The 26,312-nt window shown below is 38.4% G+C and overlaps 1 protein-coding gene across 2 annotated transcripts in view; it reads left to right on the forward strand.

Annotated features, from left to right (window-relative positions):
* Positions 1-1,015: 1,015 nt before the first annotated feature.
* SLC39A10 (solute carrier family 39 member 10) overlaps positions 1,016-26,312 on the forward strand; it is a 40,252-nt gene continuing 14,955 nt past the window's right edge. For both annotated transcript variants that reach the window (XM_032692879.1, XM_032692880.1), the window contains exons 1-5: positions 1,016-1,034; positions 17,978-19,027; positions 20,118-20,319; positions 24,251-24,420; positions 25,428-25,646. In XM_032692879.1, coding sequence (XP_032548770.1) covers positions 1,026-1,034; positions 17,978-19,027; positions 20,118-20,319; positions 24,251-24,420; positions 25,428-25,646 — 1,650 coding nt within the window. In that variant the 5' untranslated portion in view covers positions 1,016-1,025. The remainder of the gene's footprint in view (positions 1,035-17,977; positions 19,028-20,117; positions 20,320-24,250; positions 24,421-25,427; positions 25,647-26,312) is intronic.

Genomic DNA, 26,312 nt, shown 5'->3' on the forward strand with positions numbered 1-26,312 from the left:
GAGAGGGGTGTTTGGGGGGGGGGGGGTGGTTTTTTTAGCTCTGTAGCTGTTCCATAGGAATGAAGTGTGTCGTGACGAGGGGCTCCACCTCGGAACGTGGACACGTTTATCGCCTTATCAGGTTTTCATTTCATGAGAAAGCCTGGCAGGATTTTCTGCAGTTAAATAAACGGGGGGTGATGCGATTCTCGCCCTCGGAAGGTACCTCGGTACGGAATGCCCCGCTCCTGCTGACGGACCCTCTCCCCAGGCGGCTGCAGAGGCGGCGGCCCAGGCCCGGCCCGCAGGCCCGGCTCCCCCCGAGGCCCGGCCCGCCCTCCCTCCTGCGGGGCCCGGCGGCGGCCCCGCTCCCCGGGGCCCGCAGGGCTGTGCCCGGGGCCGTCCCGGCCCGCGGCCACCGCTCGGCGTTCGCCGCCCGCCGCCGCAGCGAGGGGCGGGCAGGGCAGGGGCGCTACGCCACTTTCGTAGCGCTGGAGCAGGGGTAGGAAATGGCTCCGCCTCGGGCCGCGGGGCCGCGCGGGCAGGGCGAGCGTACGCGGGTCTGTGAATAGCGGCGGCGGAGCGGCGGGAGGAGGAGGAGGAGGAGGAGGCGCCGCGGCGGTTTGGTACCGAGCGGAGAGGGAGATGCACACGGCACTCGAGTGAGGTAGCTATAAAACCCCATTTGTTTACATGCCCTCCCCCACAGCCGCCCGGCTCCGCGGAGCGGGTGGCGGCCGGCCCGGGCCGGCCGGGGCTTGGGGGGGCCGCGGGCGCGGGCGAGGAGCCAGCACGGGGGATCGATCGGCAGTAGCGGACACCACCTTCCCCGCGATGCGGAGCGGCGTGAGGGGCGACACGGCGGCGCGGCCGCCTCGTCACGTGGCGGCGGGGCCCGGGTGGGCGCGGGGGGCCGGCGGGGTGAGGGGGGCGGCGGGCAGGGGGGCCGCGCCCGGGCTCTCCCCCAGGCGGCGGAGCACGAGGCGCCGCCGCGGCCCTGGCGCGTCCCCCCCGCCCCCTTTCTCGCTCCTGCTCGTGCGGCGACCATGCGGCAGGTAAATCCTCCCCGCCCCCGCGCCCGGAACTGGGGGGCCCGGGACGCGGCGGCGGGGCTGCGGCTGCCCTCGCTTTTCGGGCGGAGAGAGAAAGGGGGTCGGCAGGGGTCGGGGGGCGCCGCGGGAGGCCCGGCCCCGCCGCACGGAGCTCCCGAGAGCCCGCTCTCCCGCTTCGCGCCCGCTCCCTTCCTGCCGGGATTGCGGCTCGGGAGCGTCCCGGCCCCGCCGAGCGCTCCCGGCGCGGCCACGTGGAGGCCCCGGGAGGGTGGAAGGTGCCGGCCCTCCCTTCCCGCCTGGCTCGGGGGCCGCGGGGAATCGCGGGGAGGGAGCTGCCCTGCGGGACCCGCGGAGCACACTGTAGTACTTGGCAATATTTGGGGGCAATAGAGTGGTTGTGGATGATGAACGAGCCACGCGAGTAAACCTTGCTGGGCTCGGAGTTCCGAGTTCGCGTTAACAACTGGGGGAAAAGCACTCGGGCTGTAACCTGCACATACCTTAAGGGTGAGAGATGTAGGGTCAGGAGGCTTTTGTCGCTGGCTGTAACGGGCACTAAAATGATGGGCGAAAATAATCGATTTCCTGTTCTGGACCATTACAGCTGCTTGCGCTGCATCCTTTGGAAACATACACCTAACGTTGCAACTTTGGAATAAAAATCACTCTTCAAAATCTTCACTTATCTTTGTCGTTTTTGGGGCCCTCTGTAAAAAGTGCTCATGCCTGCTAGCTCTTAAACTCTTGCCTCTGAGGAAGAGTTGCCAGAGTTAGAAATAACTCTGGTTTCTAACACTCTAAACACTGTATGTCTGTAAGTAGCAATCGTAATGAGGGTTTTTTTATTAAGATAGGATCTTGAAACACTGAGGGAACCTGTGATAACCTCTAGCCTGAAAAATGCACACTGGAAGGCCTGGTTAGTTTTCAAACAAGCAGAAGCAATTTTCAGCTAGTTAACGAACGTAATACCTAGTGTGTTCCAACTGGTATGTTCTTGTATCCCTCTGGGTAGTAGTAACTGATACAGTGACATAAAAAAAGAAAACTATTTCTTTGCAAAACAAGTGTCACATTTGGGTTTTAAAATTCGATTTTAACAGCATTACTTCCTTTACTTTAGAAGATGCCTTCTTTAACTGCATGGGGGAAATAGGTATTTAGTGTGGACTAACGCTACTCAACTCCAAGAATTTGACTTTTTAATGGTTACTATTTAGGCTAATACTCTGGTCTGATAATGTAAGAAAATAACGTGAAAAAACTCTGTGGTTTCCAAGAACACTGACCGGTGTCTCAATAGACTTTACTAGCTAAATTTCTGTTCTATAATAATGGTTAGAATAGCATTGGTGATACTCTCCTGCAGCACTTCTGTTTTAAACTGCTTTCAGCTTTTGAGAAAAAAAGTATGCAGCCATGCATTCTATTTCTGTAGGAGATTAGGCCTGTATGTATGTCTGTATATCTGTAGACTGTGAATTAATCATGTATGTTTGATGAGATTAATAATGGCAGTTCCATATGGGGATGTGTCTTAGTGTCCACAGAGGATGGACCTAGAGGATCATATACAATTGTCTATCTGGAATAGACAACATGAGAAGAGATTCTGGCTTCACAAGGAAAATTCTCCGAAACAATGAGGTTTGTTTTAGTTAATACTTGTGTAGGTCTTTGTGCTTTCCAGATTGGCTTAAATAAAAACCGGGTACTAAGTTTGCAACATGTATCCAGTCAATCATAAAATGTACAATTACAGCAAAGTTGTGGTTTAAAGCAGTGCAAATGTGCTCACAGGCTTTGTCTTACAACTTGTTTTTCCCATTGCAAGAAATAATCTAATGAAATTGGATCATCAGGGTGATTCAGGCATGTTCCAGAAAGTTTATGTAAAGAAGAGCAGATTGTGGTGCTGACCATTATCTACTACAGTGCTTGGAATACTTTATCATTGGTGATCTCAAACTAAGATTTATGTTGTGTGACAATATCCACCTTCTAGAGTTACATGTGAAAAGTCAGCAGGAGAATACTGAGTGCCTGTGGTACTTGGGCCTTGTATGTTAATAAACCATTCCTTTTGAATGTTCAGGAGCACGCCTTGGTAAGATACTTTTCATGTAGTTTGACTTGCACAAGCAACATAAATGTATGCACATGAAAAAATTAATGTATCCAACTTGGCATAGATGTCCTTTGTGGTCTTCACTAAGTAAGTCAAGCAACTGTAATTTAGCTATTTCTATTCATAATACATTTTTTGCAAAGCAATGGCTGATTAAATTATGAAGAGACCTTTTAACTAGTGCCCAGTTCACATGAACTTCAAGCCTGGGTGTATATAGTCCCAAAGGAAGTATGTTTGGACTTGTTTGCCTTGGCTGTCCAGTTTTAATGTCGTTTGATCATGATCATGCCTATTTTAAAGACTGTTGTTCCTGTCTCTGTCACAGTTCTTACAGAAGTGGAAGTTTATTTTATTATATGGGCACTTAATCGGTGATAAGGTAAATCAGGGTTTTGAAACATTTATGTTTTCTCATCAGGCGGAATTACTGAGTTAAAATTACATAAGCTAATTAAAAGATAAACTCCATGAAAGTTTTTCTGTTGAGTTACAATTCAGTCCTTCGCTGTGGCAAAACCCAGTGAAAAGATCGTGGCACCTGTACAAACTGTTGCACAGTATCAGGACGGACAGATGTAACTGCTGTGTCACCAGTGAAGGTGATACCAGAACAAGAAAACCTCATTCCATCTTCTTCACAGTGACTATGAACTGTCAGAACATTTGCTGTTTCATAGTGTGTTATTTTATGGCATGGTTTCATGAATGCATCTTTTCGTAACACATTGAAAAATGTCAGTAGAAGTTTCAGAGAAGGAAAGCTTGGCAGGTATGCTTTTCACAGGATTGAGCTTTAGGTGCAGGGCAAGTTCTGTGAATACTGAGAATTTATACCTTTTAGGAAGCAATTTCTGTTTTCCTAATAAGAAGAAAATCAGTGTAACTTCCTATTTTTTCTGTGGGAGTCCAACTTAATTTCGAGAGCAATTATTTAAAGCAATTTCATCATAGGAAAAGTATTCATCTTTGCAGGTGGGCTACTGAAGTTATCTTAAATGAGAACTAGTAATTTTGTCTTGCTGATAAAAGCCTGAAGTAACAGCACTTGATGCAGAAAGAATTTAGATTGTTCTTAGGTCATTCCTAAATCGCAACTGAGATATTATTTGAAATACACCTAATAAAGTCTAGTAAGGAAATGTGTACCAGTTAGGCTAAGCCAATAAAAAGAATTTTTTTCAAAGTTTCAAAAACTGATTGAAATGCTGGAAACCATGTCCTGCCTATATTTTAACCTCCTTAAGGAAGGAAAGGTATGCCCTGCATCAGTCCAACTATTCATAGTATTCTATGTGCTATTGAATCAGTACCATTTCTCCCGGGTTTTTTTATGTAATAGAAATCTGAGGAGTAAAGCTTTTTGCAGTCACTTTTGTTTTGTTACCTCTTGTGATAATCCAAAATCTGTACAGGTTTTAATACCCAGAAAGCTGGAAGGCAGCATGAAAGACTTGGAAGATGATTGTTTCCTCATGCCAGTTTCGAAAGCTTACGGGAAGAAGGGATGTTGGAATTATGCGTAGTGTGTTACACCCATACTGGGGGACACAGTTCATTTCGCTGGAAATGTTCTCATTTCTAAATATTACACTGTGCTGCCTCATCTTCTCTCCATTTGCTGGCTTTGCCCATTGCTGCAGAGAAGGAATGACTCAGCAGTTGTGTTTTTTCTCTCAGCTGTCAGTGACCCAGAAGCTTTATTCTGTGGCTATCACCTTGGCTGTAGCCTCATGAGGTTTGCTAAAGAAACCTGCACCTCCTTTTCTTCTGTGTTGACAGTCACATTTCAGTATTAATCAATGTATCATATATATACAAAATGTGGAATATTAACTAGAGAGGAGTTAGAGCTCTGTAGTTTCTGGACTGTTAAGAGGTACAGAAAATTGTATTCTGTAAGCATTGGTGCTTAGGTGATAAAGAGACATGGTTTTGAAGTCACTGATATTAGGTAGATAAAACAATCTAGAATTGAGATAAAGTCTGCGTAATACCGGAAGTTGGTGTAAAACTATGATCATGTCTGAAAGCCATTAATCAATCCAAGTCCTGTGGTTAGTTAGGTAAGATAAAATTCATATGTGAGATAAAATGCTCTTCAGATTAAGAATGTATGAAAGAAGTTTTATTCAAGATTAGATAATTTGCATAGAATGGTATATATACTGAACAGAGACTTTGTGCAGTGTTTCTGCATGTAGGCTTTAAATGCTTTAGAAATAGTTTCCAATCACAGTTCCTAGTAAAGACCACTATAATAAAACACGAATTCCAGACAGGTGCTGTCATACAACTCATATATAAAGATAGATATCTCAAGATTACCTGACTTGCACCTCATTCATAGACTGATCTTTAGTGTGATGATTATTAATGGGCAAAAATAATAACCTTGAATTCTGAAAGATAACTAAATGACAAATTATTTACAGCTGGTGATTTGATAACTATAAATAGTTCCTCTTTTAACCGAGCTAACTGCTGATGATAACATGCAGCCATACTGAGATTGATGTAACAAAGGAAAAACACATGTAATCTTCTAGTCTCTTTGAATAGACATTGTTCAGTGTGATTCTTGATGTGGATTTTTTTTTTTGAGTAATACTTATCTCTTTATTAATATTGATTTGCATTTTAAATAGGAATGAGTAGCACTATATCCTAGGATGACTGGTTTTAGGGTTTTTTGTTATAGTAGCCGTTTGTCATTTGTTCAACTGAAAGCTGAGTTCAATTCACCTTGCAGAATAACTGATAATGCCACAACTGAGTGTTTCTGTAAGGGAGAGTAGTGAGTAGGGATGTATCTTAAGTCTTTGCCACTGTAGGCAGTGCTTCATCCATATTCATTCATACACAGCAGTCCAGAAGAACTTCTTTACTGTCAAGTGGAATATTGTACTCTATATTTCACCTGATGGTTACATTACTTCTCAAGACTCTATGCAGTTTCTGTAATCCATTCCTGCCAAGGAAGACCTCTTTTTGTCAGGGCTTCACTGCCCTGATAAGTACTCTCATTCCATGAAATGCAAACAGTATCATTTAGGCCATATATATTGACTAGTTCTTTTTGCAGAATATAGAAGCATTTTTTTGTGCTGACCTGAACATCAGTCTATAGGAGACAGTTAAAACAAGAAATGCTACTTCACTGCAGTCCAGATAATGTGGTAGCCTTGCATTAGTGCGTTTTGATGCTAAAAATAAAATATTTCTATTTATTTGATGTCTGATATGATATGTAAACAGGACTGTTCGTCATTCCTGTTCTGAAATGTGTTTTGAGGCAATTGTCTAGCAGAGGCATTGTGTTACATTAGCAGTGTCCACTTGCTCTCAGACCATATATTCAGTAAACACACAGTAGTTGCAGCAGGATGTATATAAAAAATTTATCTTTTCATTGTAGTATGCCCAGAGCTAATTATTTTTTCACAGAGTCTTTGTACTCCACGTAAGAGTTTTGTAAAGTGTGTGGTCTAAATTTATGCATCTGGATTTCACAGAATATTCTGAGTTGGAAGGTACCTGCAAGGATCATGGAGTCCAGCTCTTAAGCCCATGTGGAGATTGAACTCAGAACTTGCTGTTCTCAGCACTCTGTTCTGACCAGCTGAGCTCATCTCTGACCAGCTCAGCCAGTGTCAGGGTATCTGCTCTTGCAGAGTGAGGTACAGAGTCAGAGAAGTTCATTTGTAGTGGCTCTAGGCAAAAATTCTTATGCTGGCTTTTGCTAACTGTATATGTTCAGTAGTAGGGAGAGGCATGTGAGGGGTTTATATGACTCTTAAAAGAACAGATTAAGATGAGAAGCTTTAATAAGAATGCAGCAACTATAGCAAATTATTATTCCGTTTCCTCTGTATCAAACTTTGTGGTTCAAATGAATTGCAGTTATGCTAGGTGATGTAAAATACTTTAACCATCTTTGAAGACCATACTTGGTCTTGTATTCCCTAAAAAAGTGCTGGTTTGTCAGTGCTAAGTGTCTGCATTTGTCTAATGAAAGACTGTGTTATGATACATTTAGGCTTTGGCACATAGGAACACCTCTCAGTTTGTCATATAGTTTAAACCAACAGCCCCTTAAAAATGTATAGATTTAATATTTTAATTTTGGGGGGCTTTTGCTATGTTTTTTGTTTTCTTAATTGGACTATGGACAAATAAAAATAATGTTTTGGAATACGACAACATACTGCTGTTGGGTTCTTAAAGTAGTAATAAAATTGAAAAGGGCAAATTGTCACTTATTTGTGGGAAATTCTGAGAGTTTCTGCAAATAAATTAATTTACTGGAATTTTCTCTCTTATTGTAGCTTAATTGTTAACAATAAATTTAGAATGTGGACATGAAAGGCAAGGGATTAGTTGGATTTTATAAACAAAGTATTAAAGTGAAACATCTAGAGGAATACATTGTTCTTCACATAAAAGGAATGTATTTTAACAATGAAAAAACCCACATTTTTTGCTGAATTTTTGCCCATATCTTATCAAATGTCATGCAGTAGTTCCAAGCAGTGATTGAAAAACAGTGAAATACCAAAATGATACCTTGTGTGCTCTGCAGTTTTTTATTCTGTATGTGCAGTTATGGTTTGCTTCAGTTTTACTTTTCTTGACAATAAGCAAAGCAAAATCCTTAACATTTCTACCTCACATATTACCAGTAATATAGTTTTTAAACATTACATTTACATTATAAAAGTACATGTAGTGTAATCAGAAATGTATAAACCTAGCATATCAAGTTAGAATTTTTTTTTGTGTGTTTTCACTTATTTGTTGTGCTTTCCTTTGAGGACACAGTTATGCTGGTCAAAGATTGGCTATATCTTTAGCCTTGCCAAATTTCTGGGAAAAAAGGCATTTCAGCCTTTATTATTCTGGGATCAGGTTATGAGGTTTCCCCCTACATTGAGAACATCTCTGATCAGGGGTGTGTGTATAATATTCCTAGATGTGGATGACAAATAGCCACCGAAGTATTGTCAGTATTTATTGAAGTATTTCAACTCCTTAACCTGGCAGTGAGGTGTCCTGCTAAATGATAGCATGTTATTCTATCTGATCTAGAAATAACAAAAGTGAGGCCTCTGACTTTTTTTAGCAGCACACAAATATTTAGGTTTCTTCAGCTGTAATTAAAACTTTGTCTGTTCTCAGGATTAAACTCTCACGCTTTTTAATGACATTTTAAACTGAGCTATTTTTTATGTTAAAATAAGTTTGGAGGTGTAGATGGACTGTATTTGTCTTGATTCTTAACTGATGCTTCCAGTAGTTTTTAATTTTGCTGATGTGTATCACTTTAGTTTCTGTCAGTTTATCCTGATGGTTTAAACCATCTTCTACCACAGGTCTGTTTTGTAGTCTGTTAATTAGTTATACATGTAATTTGAAATACAGTAGTTTTAATTGGCTTGATTTTGTAGAAAAGATGTGCAACCCTGTTCACATAATGCGTTGGATAGCTGTAATATGATCTCAGTAAGTATTTTGTAATCTGGCTGTGATATGCTCAGCAGACTGGAAGGGTCTGAGGTACTCGTAATTACAGTAGCAAAAGGAGAGGGAAGGAGGGAAGATATTTTTAACAGAAAATGTTGACTCTGTGGAGTGTTAAAGCATTTGTTACAGAATCTCATGTTTACATTCTCTGATTCTTAAATATTTTTGAAGTTGAACCCATAAAGGTCACAACTAACTATTGACTCTTTGATTTTAGAGGCAGATGCCAGTTTTCATTTTGTTTCAGCTATGAGTGGCAAAGAGCATAAAATACCTTTCTCTGAGAAATTTGATAACCCGTAATTTCAGTGGTAGGCTGCCAGACCATTTCTGTTCGTCAAAAAGAGAACAACTACAAATATTTTACCATTGTGGAATGTGCCTCTTGCATAGTCAGAATAGTCTTGTTCTTTCAAATTACTGGATTTGTTTTGAGATACACTTATTGATCATTTGTATTAAATGTTAGAGACAGCAAGTAGTTTTTTAAATTCTTTTTTTAAACTGTTTCTTGTACCATAGTATGGCAGTAGAACCAATTTCAAATTTTAATTCTGGAAAAATCAGAAGTTGGTTCATTTGCATATTAACTAAAGTAGACAGGTTTCACATAATTAGGAGGATCTGTTGAAGTAGTAGGTTCCTGATAAAAAGTATTCTTTCTTTACAGAAATGGGTTATGGAAATTACAGAGTCTGGAGAACTAATAGGATCATGTAAAATGAAGAAAACCCCATTAGCATCAATAATCAACGAAGATGAAAGATGTCAGTGATCCAGGGAGTGACATAGGGAACATTCATGGCCCAGTGATCCCACTGAGAAAGGTGGTGACCACACTAATATTAAACCAAATCAACAGTTAGTCCAGAAAATCATTGTAATTAAAATTATAATGAAAGGAAGAAAATTACACTCAAGAAAAACTATATTTCAGGAGAGGTACTGGAAGAAGTATGTACCAAATTACAGGTACTGCAAAAGCCAGGAACTCATATTGGATCAAATTATGATGCTACACACTGCAGTGGAGGTTGGATAGATCTCACTGCAGCGTAGTTTTAGAAACACTGCAAATGCAGCCCCACTTCCCATAGAATCTGTCCTTACCTGTCTGCATTGCTGTTAGAAAGTACCAATTGCAAGATGATGGACACAGGGAAGTACATCTATATAATGATATTTTTAAGATTGCAATTTTAGCCTATCAGTATTTCTAATTTGGTTGACTAAGAAGCCATCTCTGCTTGCATTTTAGGTTAAGGCTCTAAGGATTGTGCTTCCTTTCCCTTCTTCTGTCTCTAATCTTACACTAAGAGTAATCTTGGGTATTAATATATGTTCACTATTTCACCTTAAAGTTGTCCCATCAAAGTTCTCTTAATACCTTGTTAAGAAAGGTTAGTAGTGCACAGTAAGTGATTTTTGAAGCCAGTCAGTATTTGTGTCAGTTTGAATGGTTGCTTCAATCATCACACAGACCTGTAATGAGTAGCCATGTAGATCTTTCAGAATAATCTTGGCTAAAATAAATGAGAGCTAGAAGATGTCATGACTTCTGTTGAGGTCTCACTAAGATTGTGGTGAACATGACACATATTGGTTCAGCTGGGCATTTTCTTGGCAGATTTGCCTGTTGAAATATGTAAAACTATTTTATGTCATGTGTCAGACAGGGTAAGTGTTACTTCTGAATTTGCCAAGACATCTTCATGAACAGTTTTGTCTCCCACGGTTACTGAACAAAGACACATTTGCGAACCCACTAATTCAAGATGTGAATGGTTCCAGTAGCTGCCTATTGTCTTAGTAGCAGTTCTCCTGGTTTGTACTCTTGACTGAATAAATTTGTTAATAAGAATTTGAATGGCATGTTGACAGAAGGCCTTATAAAAGTCTGTGATGGTGGTTCATTAATTAAATTTATTAAAAAATGCAGATATGAGTCAATGGTATACATTGTCAAGTAAAGAATTTGAACCCTTTAATTCTAGAAATGGCCTTCATAGTCAGCCATGCACTAATTTGGCATAGCACATGTAAGAGAAGCATTTGTTTGTTCCATATTTCAGTGGACTTTCATAATTGATAGATTTTGTAAATTTATTTTTATGTGGTTTTAAAGTGAGAGAAGTCATCGGCTTAATAGTAGACATGCATCATTCCTTTCTGGATTGTAGCTGTGATAGAAGGGTTCTTATTATAATAGTACAGGTATTAAACACATCAAAGACATGCCTTTTAACATACCACAAGTATTATATCATAATGCAAGGATGAAATAGTTATGGTGGTTTAAGTTATAGTAAGAATAAAATTACTGCAACTGGTTTTAATGCTTTATTGGAAACGTTGTTATATTCTGTTTTGAAGGGAAAGCTTTCAGTAGGAAATACATCCAGTGTTGCTTTTTCATTGTTATTTGAGTACATTTTGAGGTGACCAGTTGTTTTATTTGTGCCAGATCAAAATATTCTCTTAGACTGAAGATCAGTAACTGGTGTTCCCACCTAAAGCAAGGTGGCTCTTTTCTGTGTGGACTGTGGTGTTTGTGCAGCTGCACAGTGAACCAGATAGGAAAAGTAATCTGTCTTGAAAATAATCTTCTTTTCTTTTTCTAGGCTATTTTTCAGCAGAATCTAGTTGTACAGCTGCACAGCGAACAGATCAGCAAACAAATGTGTGCTGGTATACAAAAATGAGTTTTGTGGGAATGGGAATGAAGAGTGAAGCAGTGGGGGAGGGCAGAACTGCTGATTTAAGTGCAACACTGTCTTAAAATATTCTTTGAACATCAGCCTTAGTTCTAACCAAAACATTTGCTTACTTTCAGTAGAAAAATTACATATTAAAATGCAGGTGTAACTGGATTGTCTTTCGAGTATTTCATCCTTACAAGCTCTGGTTGGTATCTTATTAGGACCCAATTGAACAGTAGAATATTGGCACAAAAGCAAGCTAGCTCTGTTATAGATTTTGTGCATTAATAGCTGTTTTATGGACTACATACAGTTTCTATAGGAAAGACTGAAAATTAATTCTTGGTGAGAAGAACTAATACTTATAGAACTTCCAACTATTGTGAAGTTTTTTTATTCTTGTGAGCTCTGAGAAAGAGCCTGTTCTCAGCAATTTTTTACAAATAGCTAACTGTCCCTTTGAAGGAGGCTGTCCATTTTTTTATCCATTCCAAATAAAATAAATGCCCCTATCTGGATAATTGACCTAATAGATTGCTACTGTATTGGTTTAGGATTATTTTCTAGTTTGCTTGGGACTTTGCATTTCAAATACTTCCCAGCTGAGATTTTTAAAAAGTTTTCATGGTGTGTTCAGTTATGCATAAATGCTTTCTGTACTATTTAAGTCTTATCTGGTATTAACTTAGCAAATAGGGCTTGGATCAGTTAGTTAAAGGTCTGTTCTTACAAAGTGCCCCTCCTACTGGGCTGTAGGTTTTCAAATGAATGAGTTTTACTTAAATCCACAAACTCGTTTCACTGAAATTGAAGAGGGAAGAAAATACAGGAGATGGGTGAGAACTAAAGTTAGAAATGGTTAATTTTCACTTTTTAGATCTGTGGCAGGTTTTCCCATTTGTATATGCAGAAGCTAATGGCAGTTTAAGACTGATAAAACAAAAAGAGATTGTTGTTATTGAAAGACATTTTAAGAGAGCCATAACATTTTAATTAAATAACAATGCATTAATTTCATATTAATATTTTTATAAATAATTTATCTTAAAAATGTGTGCTAGATTAATAGGACTTTGTATTCTAGTATTTGTTAAAAATGTGAAATTTAGGAAATAAAGAGTAGGTTCTCTGGATTTTCAGACTCCAGGCTTTTTTTTTTTGAACCAAATACAAGTTTGAGATGGGGTGGAGGGAAGGGGTGCTGCAGACATTTCTCCTGCATGTACGTTGGAGTGAATACCTGCAATATAGAAAGGCATTAAAATTTTCAAGAGTTGTAAGAAAAACTATCCTTATGCAGTCAGAAACTTTATTTCAAGAAATATTTCTCTTTTTAAAAAAATGGCATTTCTCATAGAGCTGTTACTCTGAGCAGTTCTTAGTAGAAATTAATTAGGCAAGTGCTTAACTTCTCAGTGCTGAACAGAGAGAATGTCTTAGTTTGGTAAGAATATTGCTTTGTCTTTATTTTTAACACCTTTTGTCCTTCTGGGTTCTCTCTTACTTTAGCTGAAGCATGTGTTTGGTGTGGAACTTGTAGTTGCCCATGAAATACTGCTAAGGCAGTTTACTTATTGTGGCATTCAAGATGAGTAATTTAGAGGAGTCAAAGATGTTTTTTAAAGATGGGCGGTACATTCTTCAGAGAAAACAAGGAAAGAAAGTTGAATACAAGGGAGGGAAACTGAAATAATTTGGGAAGGAGCATGGGAAGGGGAGAAATCAGTGCATTTCTGTTACAAATATTTCAGGTTATTAAAATTGTTGGGAGCAGACAAAAAAACAGGTTGGGGGAAGAAAGTTGGGCACTTAGAATATTCTAGTCAGCAGTGTACAGTGACAAAAATGCTGTAGTACGTGGGTTGCAAGCACTAAAATGATAGATGTGGCTTTCGATTGAGTTTGCATTTTGTATGACCACGTAACTTGAATCCAAGTTTGTTTTAAGTAAAGCCTAACTCTTGAACTAGTTTTCTAGTTTCAGTGAAGCAGTTGCTGATAAATAAACAAAAATTTCACCCAAACTCATGTTTGTATTCCATGCTCTAAGTCATAAATAAAATACTATATAAAGAAGAACAGTTGAAATAGTAGGCACTGTGGGTAAGTTTCCGTAATCCAAGGGAAATTGAATCAAAAAGGCTTTTAAAAAACCCAAAACTAAACCTGACTATTGTCAGAGGTACCTTTAATTTAATAGATTAAATACCATAGGCAGACAGTGGTTTAGCTTAGAGGTATGGTGAGTTTTCCATGCAGAGAAGATAATTCTTTGCTTATGTACTGCTCAGGTACTGTGACCTCAAGCCTCTGATATAAAAGTCTTGCGTATGGATGTGCAGTCATGCTGCATTTAGTGTGAGTGATCTGCTTGCCCTAATGAATGGGGAGGGGGTGCACTGGGCAGCACTGTGAGCCATTTCTGAAATGCCTGCTGGTGGGGCACACTGTTCATCTTTTCCACATGTATATGTTGTTCTAACTTTGGAACTTGTGTTAGGGTGGGGTTGTCCTGCTGCCTGAGGTGTCACGAAGGACTCGTGTTGTTCTCGTGCGCAGCTCAGTGGAACGTGGCAGGTGCTGTTGTTTCCAGCCCTGCCCTTTACAATGCTGTAGTTTCTTACCAACATCCAGGAGATATTTTCCCTTGTATCTCCCCCGTAGTGGGTGCCCGCCCATCAAGGAGCTGTGGAGGGAAGAAGGGGAGGCAGCAGGGAATCAAACGAGTGAACAGAGTTAGGCAAAGGCTGACAGCAGTAATAGGCAGAACCTTTTTCAACTTTGCTGTCCTCAGGCTGCCCTTCCATATTCTCTTGAAGGGATTTGAGAGTCTTAATGTTCCTATGTTGAGATCAGCTATATAGAATTTTGTGCCACTGAAATGTACAAAATTTGGACTTCAGCTTTCCAGTATTTTACATGTACAAACACTGCCTGAGAGGTTAAACATGTCAGCTATTTATAATTGCCTAGAGAATAATTAAGCTTATTTTAAAAGAAACAAATAAATAATCGACTCTTTATGGTTGTTCTTTTTGAGACTTTTTATCGTGGGTGCATGTATTTTGTAAGCATCTTTGTTCTCTAAGAAGAATTGCAATAGAAGGTACAACATATTATATAATAGAAGATCAAAAATATTGTGCTAGGATTATTACTATTTTAATTGAAAATAGTGAGGACAAGTATTTGAATTTGAAATTGGTCTGATAATGCTCAGCTCTTGTATTTCAGCAATGAATCTTGATCATAGGTCACAAACTATTTTAGCCATTAGGGCATGGAGAAAAGGTACCATTCAAAGCTAAACACCACAATTAGGGATGCATGACTAAAGTTTCCAAGTAATGTATTAGTAGTATTGTATGAGACAGTCACATGAAAAAGATCATGAGGTTGTGAAAAGGATTACGATCATGCTTTAGTCATGAATTTCCTGATAGAGACATTTTAGTCTGGATCGTGCTTGTTTAAATGAGAGTAATTTGACTTTGCTTGTTCTGGTTATATTACCAGTATATAGCAAAGGGGGAGAAAAGCTTTCTTGCCTACAAAAAATAGTATCCTCTGAGTAACTGAATTCTACCTGACCTTGAAATGCTGTTTTCAGTACTGAGAAACCGAAGTAAAAAAGCTTCTTGAACGGTTTGCTGGAGCATTACAGTGAACAGCATGTACTTACCTGTTGCTGCCATCTCCTGTGCAAGCACATGGAAGTTTGCCTTTCTCCCAGGGCATTCATTGGTCTTGCATGTGCCTAAACTGCTTATTCCAGATCCTGAACCTGCTCTTCACATTAAGTAACGTTCAACATTGTAAATCCTCAGTTGATGAAAATCAGCATATTCCTAAAGAAATGTGGAGCTGTCTTGATCTGTCAACAGTCATATTCCTGATTACTACCAGAATGTTTCTGCTTCCTGGCATGCTGTAAGTCAAGGTCCAGATTCTCAGCTTGTATAAGAAAAAGCATATGTCCTTTATTTAAAGGTGTTTCCTCAGGCTTTTCGTTTCCAGACGATCATACAGTCTGAGGGCTGACCCAGTCCAGTCACTCTTGGATAAAGATTTGCAACCTGTTTCATTCTACTCCACCAGCACCAGCATTTACCTGTTTCCTCAGAGGAAAATGGAAAAAGCTTCTGGAAGATGTTTGAGAGACTTCTGATGGTTTTTTTAGTAATCCCAATGATGTATGTATAACATTAGGGATGCCTTCAACAGACCCTGCGAGTGAAAAAGACTTTATGAAAATAATATCCCAGTAAATTTTGGGGGTTGAACTCATCATGATAAACTACTTGAGAAAGTTTGTCACAGCCCTTAAATCAGTAACTGGAATGTAGGTAATTGAGCTGGAGACAAACTACAGTTATTCCAGACTGATGATTGAACAGTCATTTATAAAAATAAAACAGTAATGTACAATGATTAGCCATTGACCTATCTGAGGTCCCTAGAACCAGTTTTGATGCAGATGCCTCCATTTGACAGATATTCTTCTGGTCTTACATTTTTAAGTGGGACAGTATCGCAAAAGACAGTTCTGCCTTTTCTTAATTTCATAAGCATTTGAAACTCCAGTGAAAATTGAATTTTCATATTTTGTATTTGTAGAAGTTTACAGGAGAAAGATTTTTTTTTTCCCACAGTCTTCTGCGTTGATTCATTTATTTGCTATATAAAGTCATTAGAACATATCCCCTTCCTGTTTTTCTTGAGTGCTTTTCTCTTTCTACCTGTTGCAAGTATAGGAGCTTCCAACAGGTTTTCTGTGTCTGTGTGTGTAATAATGTGGTTGCCAGACATTATGCACAAAACAATAAGCTGGTATTTTAGGAAATTAAGATGGACTTTGTTTATGGTTTGGTGCAAATCACTTTCCTGAACAATTTCATGAAGCACATTTTAGTTAGTGGGGGGCTTGGGAAGGACAACTGATTTTACTGTGTTTTGTCTGAAAGTCAGTGTCATTTTAGGGTGTGTTCACCAGGCCACTTTGTCTTTTTGAATGGAGGGTCAGTGACAGCTCTAGTCAAGATGTGCATAAGAAACTAAAACTGCTGTCAGTGTTAAAAGACTAAAGCATACTTGCCCTGTTTGCTGTTTTCTTACATCCTTGCATTTGCTGCAGTGTCTTGGTAGCATCAGAGTATACAGAAAACAGGGTGGATGTCCTTTCTCTCAGCTCTCATTTCCTTATCAGCCATATTCTAATTTAAAAGCCCTACTTCTGTATTTGTTTCCTTTGTCCATTTTAGTCAATCCCATTAAACTGTTCTTGATCATCCTGTGGCTGTTCAGATTGGTTTGGAAGCTCTGTACTACTTTCTTTTTGTTGTCTGTTCCTTTGCTGATAGAAGGGCTGGATTATCTACTACAGTTATCTAGCAGAACTGTTGTGAATGTTACACATTTTATTTGGCTTGGTATCAAGCAGAACAAATTAAGTGTTTCTAAAAACCGTGGTGGTGTTTATATGATTATGTATTTAAAAAGAAAACATGCATTTTAAAGGTTGTTCTCTACCCAAAATAAGTCTCTAGAAAGTAGAAGTTATAAAATACAATTCTTGGCTTATATTTAGTTTTCTAGTTTGATAACATTTTTGCATACACTTGGATTTTTTTCTTAAGTTTCATTTATAATAATTATTCCGATGTTATTTATATATATATATATATATATTTGCTAGCAGATGTAAACAACACAGCTGTCATATTTTTTTAAATAATGAATTGTTTTCAACTTTAAACACAAGATACACTATTGCAGTGTCTTCTTCATAATCTGATGTTGAATCTTAAGTTTCTTACATGTAATACTAAACTGAAAACTACATTTTCTAGGTGATATAGTTTCTAAAAATCAGTTTTAATTCCTTTAAGCTACATAGTGTCAGCATTAACAGTATTTTTTGAGTTGCATAAGGAGATGTTTTCTATAAAACCTTACTTTTAAATGAATGTCCACGTAGATCTTTCAAGTCAGTGAACCTATGTAAGTAAAAGTGCTAAAAATATGACCATTTAAGCAGTACACTGAAGTTGGTTAATGACATCTTATTTTTGAATTAGTAATGGCTGATTTCAAAGCAGGGAATTGTGCAGTGTGTGTGTTTAGTGGAGGTACTTCAGCAGCACAAAAGAGAACAAATGATGCATGGGATTTCAACTGTCTTGTCTACGTCTCACCCCTATGAACAAGAAAATACAGTATTGTTATTCTAAAACAGTTTTTATTCTTTTATAACTTGGGTTTTAAGAAGATTTTCAATATTATAGGTTATCATAAGCATAGATGCCTCTGAATATATACACAAAAGTGTTATGACTGACTGTAAATGCTGTAAATCTTGTAATCACCTCCTGCAAATATTGTACGTTAAACAGCATCTCTAAAATACACAGAGTCTATCTGACTCTTAGATAAGAAAAGTACACTGATAAAAGTACTGCAGTTGTTATTCATTTACTGCCAATATATAAAAAGTTTTGTGAGCCATTCAATTGGCATAAATAAGTACCAGACTGATATGTAGTACAAGTGTTGAGATTGCTTTTACACCTAAGTGCTTCCCCTTGTGTTTCTTGTAGGAAACAGAGATGAAGGTACACATGCACACAAAATTTTGCATCATTTGTTTGCTGACATTTATCTTTCATCAGTGCAATCATTGCCATGGAGATGGACATAACAATGGTCCTAAAAAGGATCGTGGACACTACCATAATGACTATCAGATCTCAAATGAATCGTACTTCCAGAGTGGAGGAACAGAATCTATGCCGAGTAAATTTTCAGCGTTGGAAGCTGAAAATGAACAAAAATACTACATTGAAAAGATTTTTGATCGTTACGGTGAAAATGGAAGATTATCTTTTTTTGGCCTGGAAAAACTGTTAATAAGCCTTGGTTTAGGAGAGGTAAAAGTAGTGATGATAAATCATGATGATATTGGCCATGATCATGTTTCTCACTTGTATGCTTTAGAAGTACAGGAAGGAAAGCATTTTCACTCTCATAACCATCCTCACAGCCACTCAGATTCAGAAAACCAAACCATGATTGGTATGTCTGCAAAGAGAAATCATAAATGTGACCCAGAGAGAGACACAGTAGTGCCATCAGTAAAAGATGATGGCAAACACATTCATGACCAAAGTCGCCGTCACCACCACCACCACTCTCGTCCACATCGCCATGACCATAATGGCACCCATCACTCTCGTAATGATTCAGTCAGTCATCGTGAGCACGGGGAACAGAACCATGAACCTTCAACAGAGACAAACACAACTCAGGATCAGCCAGAAAGAAAACAACGGAAACAGAAGAAGAAGCAAAAGAAGATCAGCGAGACTTCAGGAGATGCGACCTGGGATTATGCCCCAGATCACGATCCCGGTGATCAGTATGAGCACAATCGTGTTCATAAACATGATCATGTACACGATGCATCTCACTTGCATGTGCACCATCATGACCACAGCAGTGATCGTTCTAGTAGTCATGGACATCAAGATGCCAGCTTAGGTAATGACGATGGACACCGAAATACCAGCAAGCGAGAGGCACCTCGCAAGCAGATCAGTGTAAGAAAACGTGCCCTTGTTTCAATGCGTAGTCACAAGGATCGTGAAGAGGTGAGTATGAAATGGGGAGCTGGGAGGTTGAGTTCCGCTGTTGTTACATTTTGCTGTATGTACCGTAATATGTTACGAAATAATTGAAGGTGCATACCCACAAATAACAGAGAAGCGCGTTTGTGACCGTGGTATAATACAAGTTGCAGAATGAAAATCCTAGAGGTTACTGCCACAATTTTGAATTAACTTTATGAGTTTTCGTTTCTGTCTGCCCATCACCCATCTTTTCTGAGCGATCTATCTTCTTGCCTATTTTTCTGTATGAAGTTGATCCTTAAAGGCTTTCTGAGATATGCTGCTTACAAGTGTGAGGTTTTTTCCCTTCCCAGTATTGATGAATACTGCAATGACACACAGAAGGAAGTTTTGGACTTCTTTCTGAATCTCAGATCATTAACATTTTTGAAAACTGCACGGACACTCTTTCCTAAAAAATATCTGCATCTTTTCATAATGCTTCTAATGTGTTTGTCCTAAGAGATTATGAAGCAATTGTACATATAGCTTCTGTAGGACTGTGCTCAGTGTAAGATCATCTGTTTCTTCCTTCAGCATCCATTATATCTACTAGCACCGTAAATAGCCCCTTACTACAGAGGCAGGACATTCCGATACCATAGTTTTAAACTAGAAGTCAGGATAGGAAAGAATGGAGTGGGTGCTAAGTTTGAGGTTTTAAACTGAATTAAAAAGTGCAACTCTAAACACAAAAGGTTGGTAGATAAACAGAAGTGTTAGTAAACCTATTTTGGATTTACATTCTTCCACTCCTTACCTGTTGCTCTTTCTTCATTACCTTAACTGTGTAATGGTAAAGAATACGGAAACTCATTTTCATTAATATTTATCAAGTATTATATAGGTGTTGGGAGACTTGAATTTGTAGTCCAGATATTTTTACTGTTTCTTTCCCCTCAAAAACCACTTAGGTCAGCTTAAAACATGTTTTAGCACTGGTGGAATGTTTTGGCCAAAGTTTCTGCTGTCTGTTTTGTGTTCTCAAATAATATGCTAAATTTTCCATAACTGTAGCTTTTAGTAAAATAGTTGCTTTTATATTTAATTTGTTTGTACAATTTGCTTGCAGTGCTTAAATGCTACCCAGCTGCTACGGTACTATGGTCTGGAAACCAGCTCTCTAATATCTCCTGAATTGTTCGTGTACATATGTCCTGCTTTGCTATACCAGATTGAGAGAAGGCTTTGTATTGTACATTATGATGAGTTTGAAGATATTATGAAAAGTAAAAATGCGTCAATTGACAATAAAGATAAAACAGGTGCATCAGGTAGGTGTGTAACATCTAAAGCTTTCTAAATCATTTTGCAATTTAAATATAAAACTTCAAAGTTTGACATGTCATACAGTTTATCGTTGCTTGTAAAGAAATGGTTGAAATTTAACATGCTAGAAGAAATTTAAGACAACATCATCCTTTAAGTCAGGTGACATAGCATTCTGTTAGGTGGTATAACAGGTTCTCCAAGGTAACCATGGATCAAGGAGGTATGTTTTTTTTCACTATCATTTTCACTATTTTATGTTTGCTTATTTTTATTTCTTTTTTTTTGATTTTCTGTCATTGAGGCCTAATGTCTTACCGTTGGACCTAGGCATTTTGCCATAGTTCTAAGTTAAAAATATTTTTACTACTGTTAAAGCAATTACTTTAGGGACAGAGTCATTGTTGTGATTTCATAACTGAATGTACTTTTAAAATACATATTCAGTACTGCTGTCTTTTATAAATGATAATGGAATTGTTGATGTTTAGTTGCAGCGAAATATTAAAAATCTAAAAAATTTGCGTATAGTGTCTGTATTTTGAGAATAAAAGTATTGTAGTGGTGAATATTGATTAGTACATAGGTGCTTATTAGCATCACTAGAAATAAAGCTTGAAGTAACTACATTCTCATAGATGTTGGTAACTGTTGGAAAGTATGCATTGTTCTTTCTTAACAATTCTGGAGTCATTAAAATGGCTAACTTCTTATGCATACATCTCCTACAGGGACACGTCTGCTATCTTGTTAACTGTTCCAAGATTGCTGTCAACCAAATGTACTGTGTGTTTCATATGGCAGCACATTGTTTTGTGGGGTAGCCTCGTTGTAGTAAGAGTTGAACCCTGCCTTATCACCAAGAGCATTTCCAGAGTTGCCCTAAGCATTATCTGCCAATTAAAATGTTGAAACCCTTTACAAAACTGTCATGTTGTTCATGCTTTGGACCGGTTTAATTAGAAAGTTTCTACAGTTGAGTGCTTCTTTTTAAAAGAGCGCATTTTATTTCTCTGAAATGAGAAAGGGAGTTGATGAATAACTCAGCTTGAAGACCTTTAACATTTTGAGACTTAATTTGCAAAATTAATGAAGCTTATCGTGAATATTTAACGTTTTATGTCATCTGATACTTTGACTATAAATAACATTTTTGCCAGTTAGTTGTTAAAATTTGGGGTTTAACATTGATTTAGCTGTGAACATAAACAGTAGCCCTGCCAGCTTGATTAGATAATGATAAATCATTCTTCATAACAATTTCCTGTATACTCTTGTATTAACTACAGCAAAATTTCAGTGATGTAATAATAATTTTTCCTTTTTAAGTAAGGAAGTGAATCACAAAATAACAAATTCTAACTGGAATGTGGGGACTGTGGGATGTGCAGGACTAATTTCAGTCGTAGGGTAACTGAACCTGCAGGTTATAGGATTTTACTAAAATGAGAATGCGTGCTCACACGAGCTAATATAAACATTTTAGATAGAAGTATTTGCCAAAGTTAGGAGGATGCAGTCACTTTTAAACATAAGCTTTTGGTGATTTTCTTTAGTTTTAATTAGAGCTTTCAAAAAAACTTAGCAGACCAGTGGTGCTTCTACTCCCTGGTGAGGTTTCCCTTACCTCTGATAGTGCATTTTCTAAAGCAAAGTAATTTAATTAACTGATGGCCAAAAACTTATGAAGCCATGTTGGGTTTTCTTCCTGTAATTTACAGATAGTTTCAAGGGCTTATACATACAACTGAGCTTTCACAGTGTACCTGCTGGAAAAGATGACGTTGTCATCACTGAGGGCTCATAAGCAACTTAACCTAAAAGCAAAGACACATCCTACTATGAATCAAATTAGTAGAAGTGATACAAGTAAACAGTGAGCAGTTTTTTAAAAGGTGGAGAGCACTTAGAACTGATGAGTCAAAGTGTTTCAGATCAGATACAGCTTGTAATTCTGCCTGTGCAGATGCCAGTGTTCCCTGGAGGGGATCCGGGAGGTGCACAGATTCCGTATTCTGAATCTCATGTGCCTCATCTTAATCATGATGCCATGTTTAGGTACTGTATCATTCATAAGAGTATGTAAGCCCTTCAGAGGTGGGTTTGCCAAAATTATGCTATGATATGTGAAACTTAAGCCGGTTTGCATAATCTCCTTTCCATTTTTCTCCGTGTAAGGCTGTTGATCATCTAACCTGGCACTTAATATCATAATGTGTCCAGATGGAGGTCCAGTGTCCTGCCAAATGGCTGTGTGACTTTTTTTTGGGGCTGCTTGTGCATGCATGCATGATTCAGCATTGAGTGACAAGTCCATGTATGCTGTTTTTCTCAGCAGAGCCTATTAATCCAGAGCACGTGGCTGAAGTGCTCTGGGTATGAATCAGGGCTGCGTAGGGGCAGTATTTTGGTCCTCAAGGTCCACCTTAGACTGCTTTCATATTCCCATTTTCCAACCTCTGTTTTTGAGTTCCTCATCTGATGGCAGACTTTGCCTTTTCACCAACTCTCTTTTTCCCTCTGTCTCAATGTGCATGTATGTCAGTGCACACTGCACACTGTCTAAAGCTTTTTCCAATCAGTTTCTCCTCATGGATGTGGTCTTGTACCCTTTGCATTTGAACTGAATTGTTTCCTTTTGTGCAGCGTTGTGGAATGACAACTGCAGACTTTGTAAGAATGAATATCTCAAAATAAATTTTAAAACAGCGGATGTTGTAAGCTTTGGTGTTGAACTAGACCAAGCCTGCAAAGTCTTGGCAAAGTCTTGCCACATAATTCTGTAGTGAGTTTGATACAGATAGATTTCTTGAGATGCTTGACATTTTAATATTAGCAGCAACAACATATTCATTCCTCCTCTCTTCTCCTCTCATCCATACTCACCCCTTGCTCCCCCATTTTCCAGGATGTTTTCCTTAAATGAGTGGGCCTTGAGAGATGCAAGGGAAGTCAAGTCGTGCTCTGAAATGTGGAAACACTAGTGATTTTGAATTAGGAGGTGTTGACTTAGATTAAAGTTGGCAAACTGTGTAGACATTTTTGATTAAAAACAAAGCTAGGAAAACCCTAGAAAAACCTGAGGCCTTTAGGCTAAAACTTAAAATAAAGAAAATATTTTATTAGGGTGAGATACTGAGTGCAAGAGCAATGTCTCTTTGATTATAGAATCTGTTTCTTGAGTAATTCCTTCTTTTACATGTCATCTAGAAATTTGCACATCTTCCCTAATTAAGGGGATTGTGTTGGGTGTACCACATCACATTATGACTTTTTTTTCTAATGACAACAGTAGAGGTTCTCAGATAAAATAAATGCTGCTTTTCATTGGTAGCGAGTTGCTTTCAGCTCTTTGAGCTCTTATTGTAGAATTAGATTTTAGAGTCAAAAGTTGAGTCTTACTTCTTGTTAATAAAAATGTATGTTTCAAAGCACCAGGTAAAATAAATAGTGCCAAACTAAACATGTGACTCCAAACAGAAGAGGAGATATATTGATTTCAGATAAATTTTGCATCAGAACCATGTTAAAAACAAATGTTAAGTACATGTTAGTGTTTGTTAAGTTAGCTTGACAAACTGAGCTTGATCTGAGCTTAAGTAGTGGAGGTGGTTCTGTTCCAATATGAAATCTTTTGCTTTTTGTGTTTCATTAAGGGCTACAAAACTAAGTCAGGAAGAATTGCTGGGCTCTTTTTAGCTAACTGTCTTCTGATGTCTTTCAGTATATCGTACTGTACTATGAATAAGTCTGGGTATTTTTTTTGCTGTGGACTTCAGTACTACTTTCATATTTTTCAGCACCTTTTGAATGAACAGTCACACAGCTTAGGTTAAAGGAAAGTCACCTCTTTAAGAGATACTTGAAAGTCATTAATCAGTCTTGAAAGTTTTGCAGGTGTTCTGATAACCTTTCTATATTCATTTCTTCCCACAGCCTGGTTTTGTGGTATCATCTCTATCACCGTCATTAGCCTGCTTTCCTTGCTAGGGGTGATCCTGGTTCCCATCATTAACCAATGGTGCTTCAAATTTCTTCTAACTTTCTTGGTAGCTCTGGCAGTAGGAACAATGAGTGGAGATGCACTGCTCCATCTATTGCCACATGTAAGTATTGTTTCCTTACATTTTATTCTTAATTGTAAATGAGTCTAGAATTTTCAAGGAATTGTTTGATAGTGTCAATACATAAATGTTCACTGATACAGATGTAAAATGACTTGGCTGTGAGGGGCATCCTGAAACACTGTTAGAGACTTTCTGTTAACAAAAAGAAAGAAAATGTGTTTTTCCTTAAAAAAAAAAAGTAGTTTTGTATTCCTGGTTGAAATGTTGTCACTATTTTAAACTACTGTTACTATTTTAAGACGCCTCATGAGCCCAACGAGATTATTTTAAAGTTAGCAGTATTGCTGTCTCGTGTCTACTGACAGTTGATTGTGTGTCAGTACCACCTAAAAGTATTTCCTGGGGATTCACCTTCATGGTTACTAGCTTTTGGGGAGAAAGTAACCTCTAACTTACTGAATCAAGAAGTTGCCCAGGTTCCAGGGAAAGTAAGCACTTTTTAATTCATGATCATATAATGTAGTTCTTAAACGGGGAAATGTTTTCTAAACTTTTGTTACCTTAATTCTTTTAACGGAAAGATTAGTGTTTACATGTTTTCTCTGTATAAATTCTAATACACGTTTTTGGTCTTTTTTTTTTTTTTTAAGTTTGTATTTCAGATCAGAAATAAGTCTCTAATGGCCTATAATGGTTAAAAATATTCATAAGGTTTGGTTACTGTTGGAAGCATAGGAATGGTAATTCTGTGTGATATTTCGGAGAGTTAGTCTCATTTATCATCAGCATTGTGAGAAAACCTGAAGCTAGATTATCTCCCACTGTCCCAAAAAATTTCCCAGATGGATTTTTTTTTTTTTTTTCATGATTAGGGTAATGAATAGTCTAATGAAAAATTTATATGGTAAAGTGTGTTGGGGGGGGGAAGGGGGGGATTTTATGCTACCTTTCTGAAAGGTGACATATTTTTTTAGTCTGAACTCAGAGCCATTTCAGTCTCCTGATTGCACCAGGCCGTGCTGTGTTACTATTTTCTCTCCTAATAGTCACATGGAGGCCACAACCACAGTCACCACCATGGCCAAGGTCACGTTCATGAACACAAGCGTTCCCATCGACATGCCCACGGACATGCAGTGCGGACTGAAGGCTTCCTAGAAGAAAATGATCCAGTGCTGAAAGGTCTTGTGGCACTTGGAGGCATTTATGTTTTGTTCATCATTGAACATTGTATAAGAATGTACAAACATTACAATAAACAAAAGGTACGTACTGAAATCGCGTGCTGTTTAAAAGCGCAGTACCTGAGGTTATCTTCTGAGAATTGAGGAGTTGTCTGTGTGATGATTTGTTATTCTGTGAACAAGTGCTGCTAATCTTTATTCTGTCTCATGGTATGTGAGAAAACTCTACTCTGTAGTGTAGAAATCTGGTGGGCGAAGTTGCAGCTTTCTGACCAGATGCATTTGGAGGTAGATCTAAGTAAAAGAGCTTACAGCTCTCCCTCGAAAATGCTGTGATTTTATTTTTTCTTTCCCCCAAAATATGAAAAGCAGTGTGTAAGAAAGAACATAGCAATTGTCGGGCAATTTACAAGAAATGTAGCAGTATATTGTTAGCTAACAATGCTGGTGTAACAGAAGTATTCAATTTTTCTACATCAGAAAATGCTAAAATTTTCAGACCTCCTGCTTTCTATAAATTGCCAGTCAAATTTTAACTTATTCTTCTAAAAATTGTTGGACTATTAGTGCTAGAAGCATTCCGTATTCATGATGGTGGTATAAAAGGAGAGCAGGTACCTTGGGGAGTGTGAGTGTGCATGGAAATTCAATTTCAACTTTTGCCTTCATCAGTCCACTTCGAGGAGAAAATTGTTTTGGTGAAACTGAAACTATAACTGCTTCTCCCAAAAGGACTGTGAAAAATAT

The sequence above is a fragment of the Chiroxiphia lanceolata genome, chromosome 7 (genome assembly GCF_009829145.1).
Source record: "Chiroxiphia lanceolata isolate bChiLan1 chromosome 7, bChiLan1.pri, whole genome shotgun sequence".
NCBI classification, from domain to species: Eukaryota; Metazoa; Chordata; class Aves; order Passeriformes; family Pipridae; genus Chiroxiphia; species Chiroxiphia lanceolata.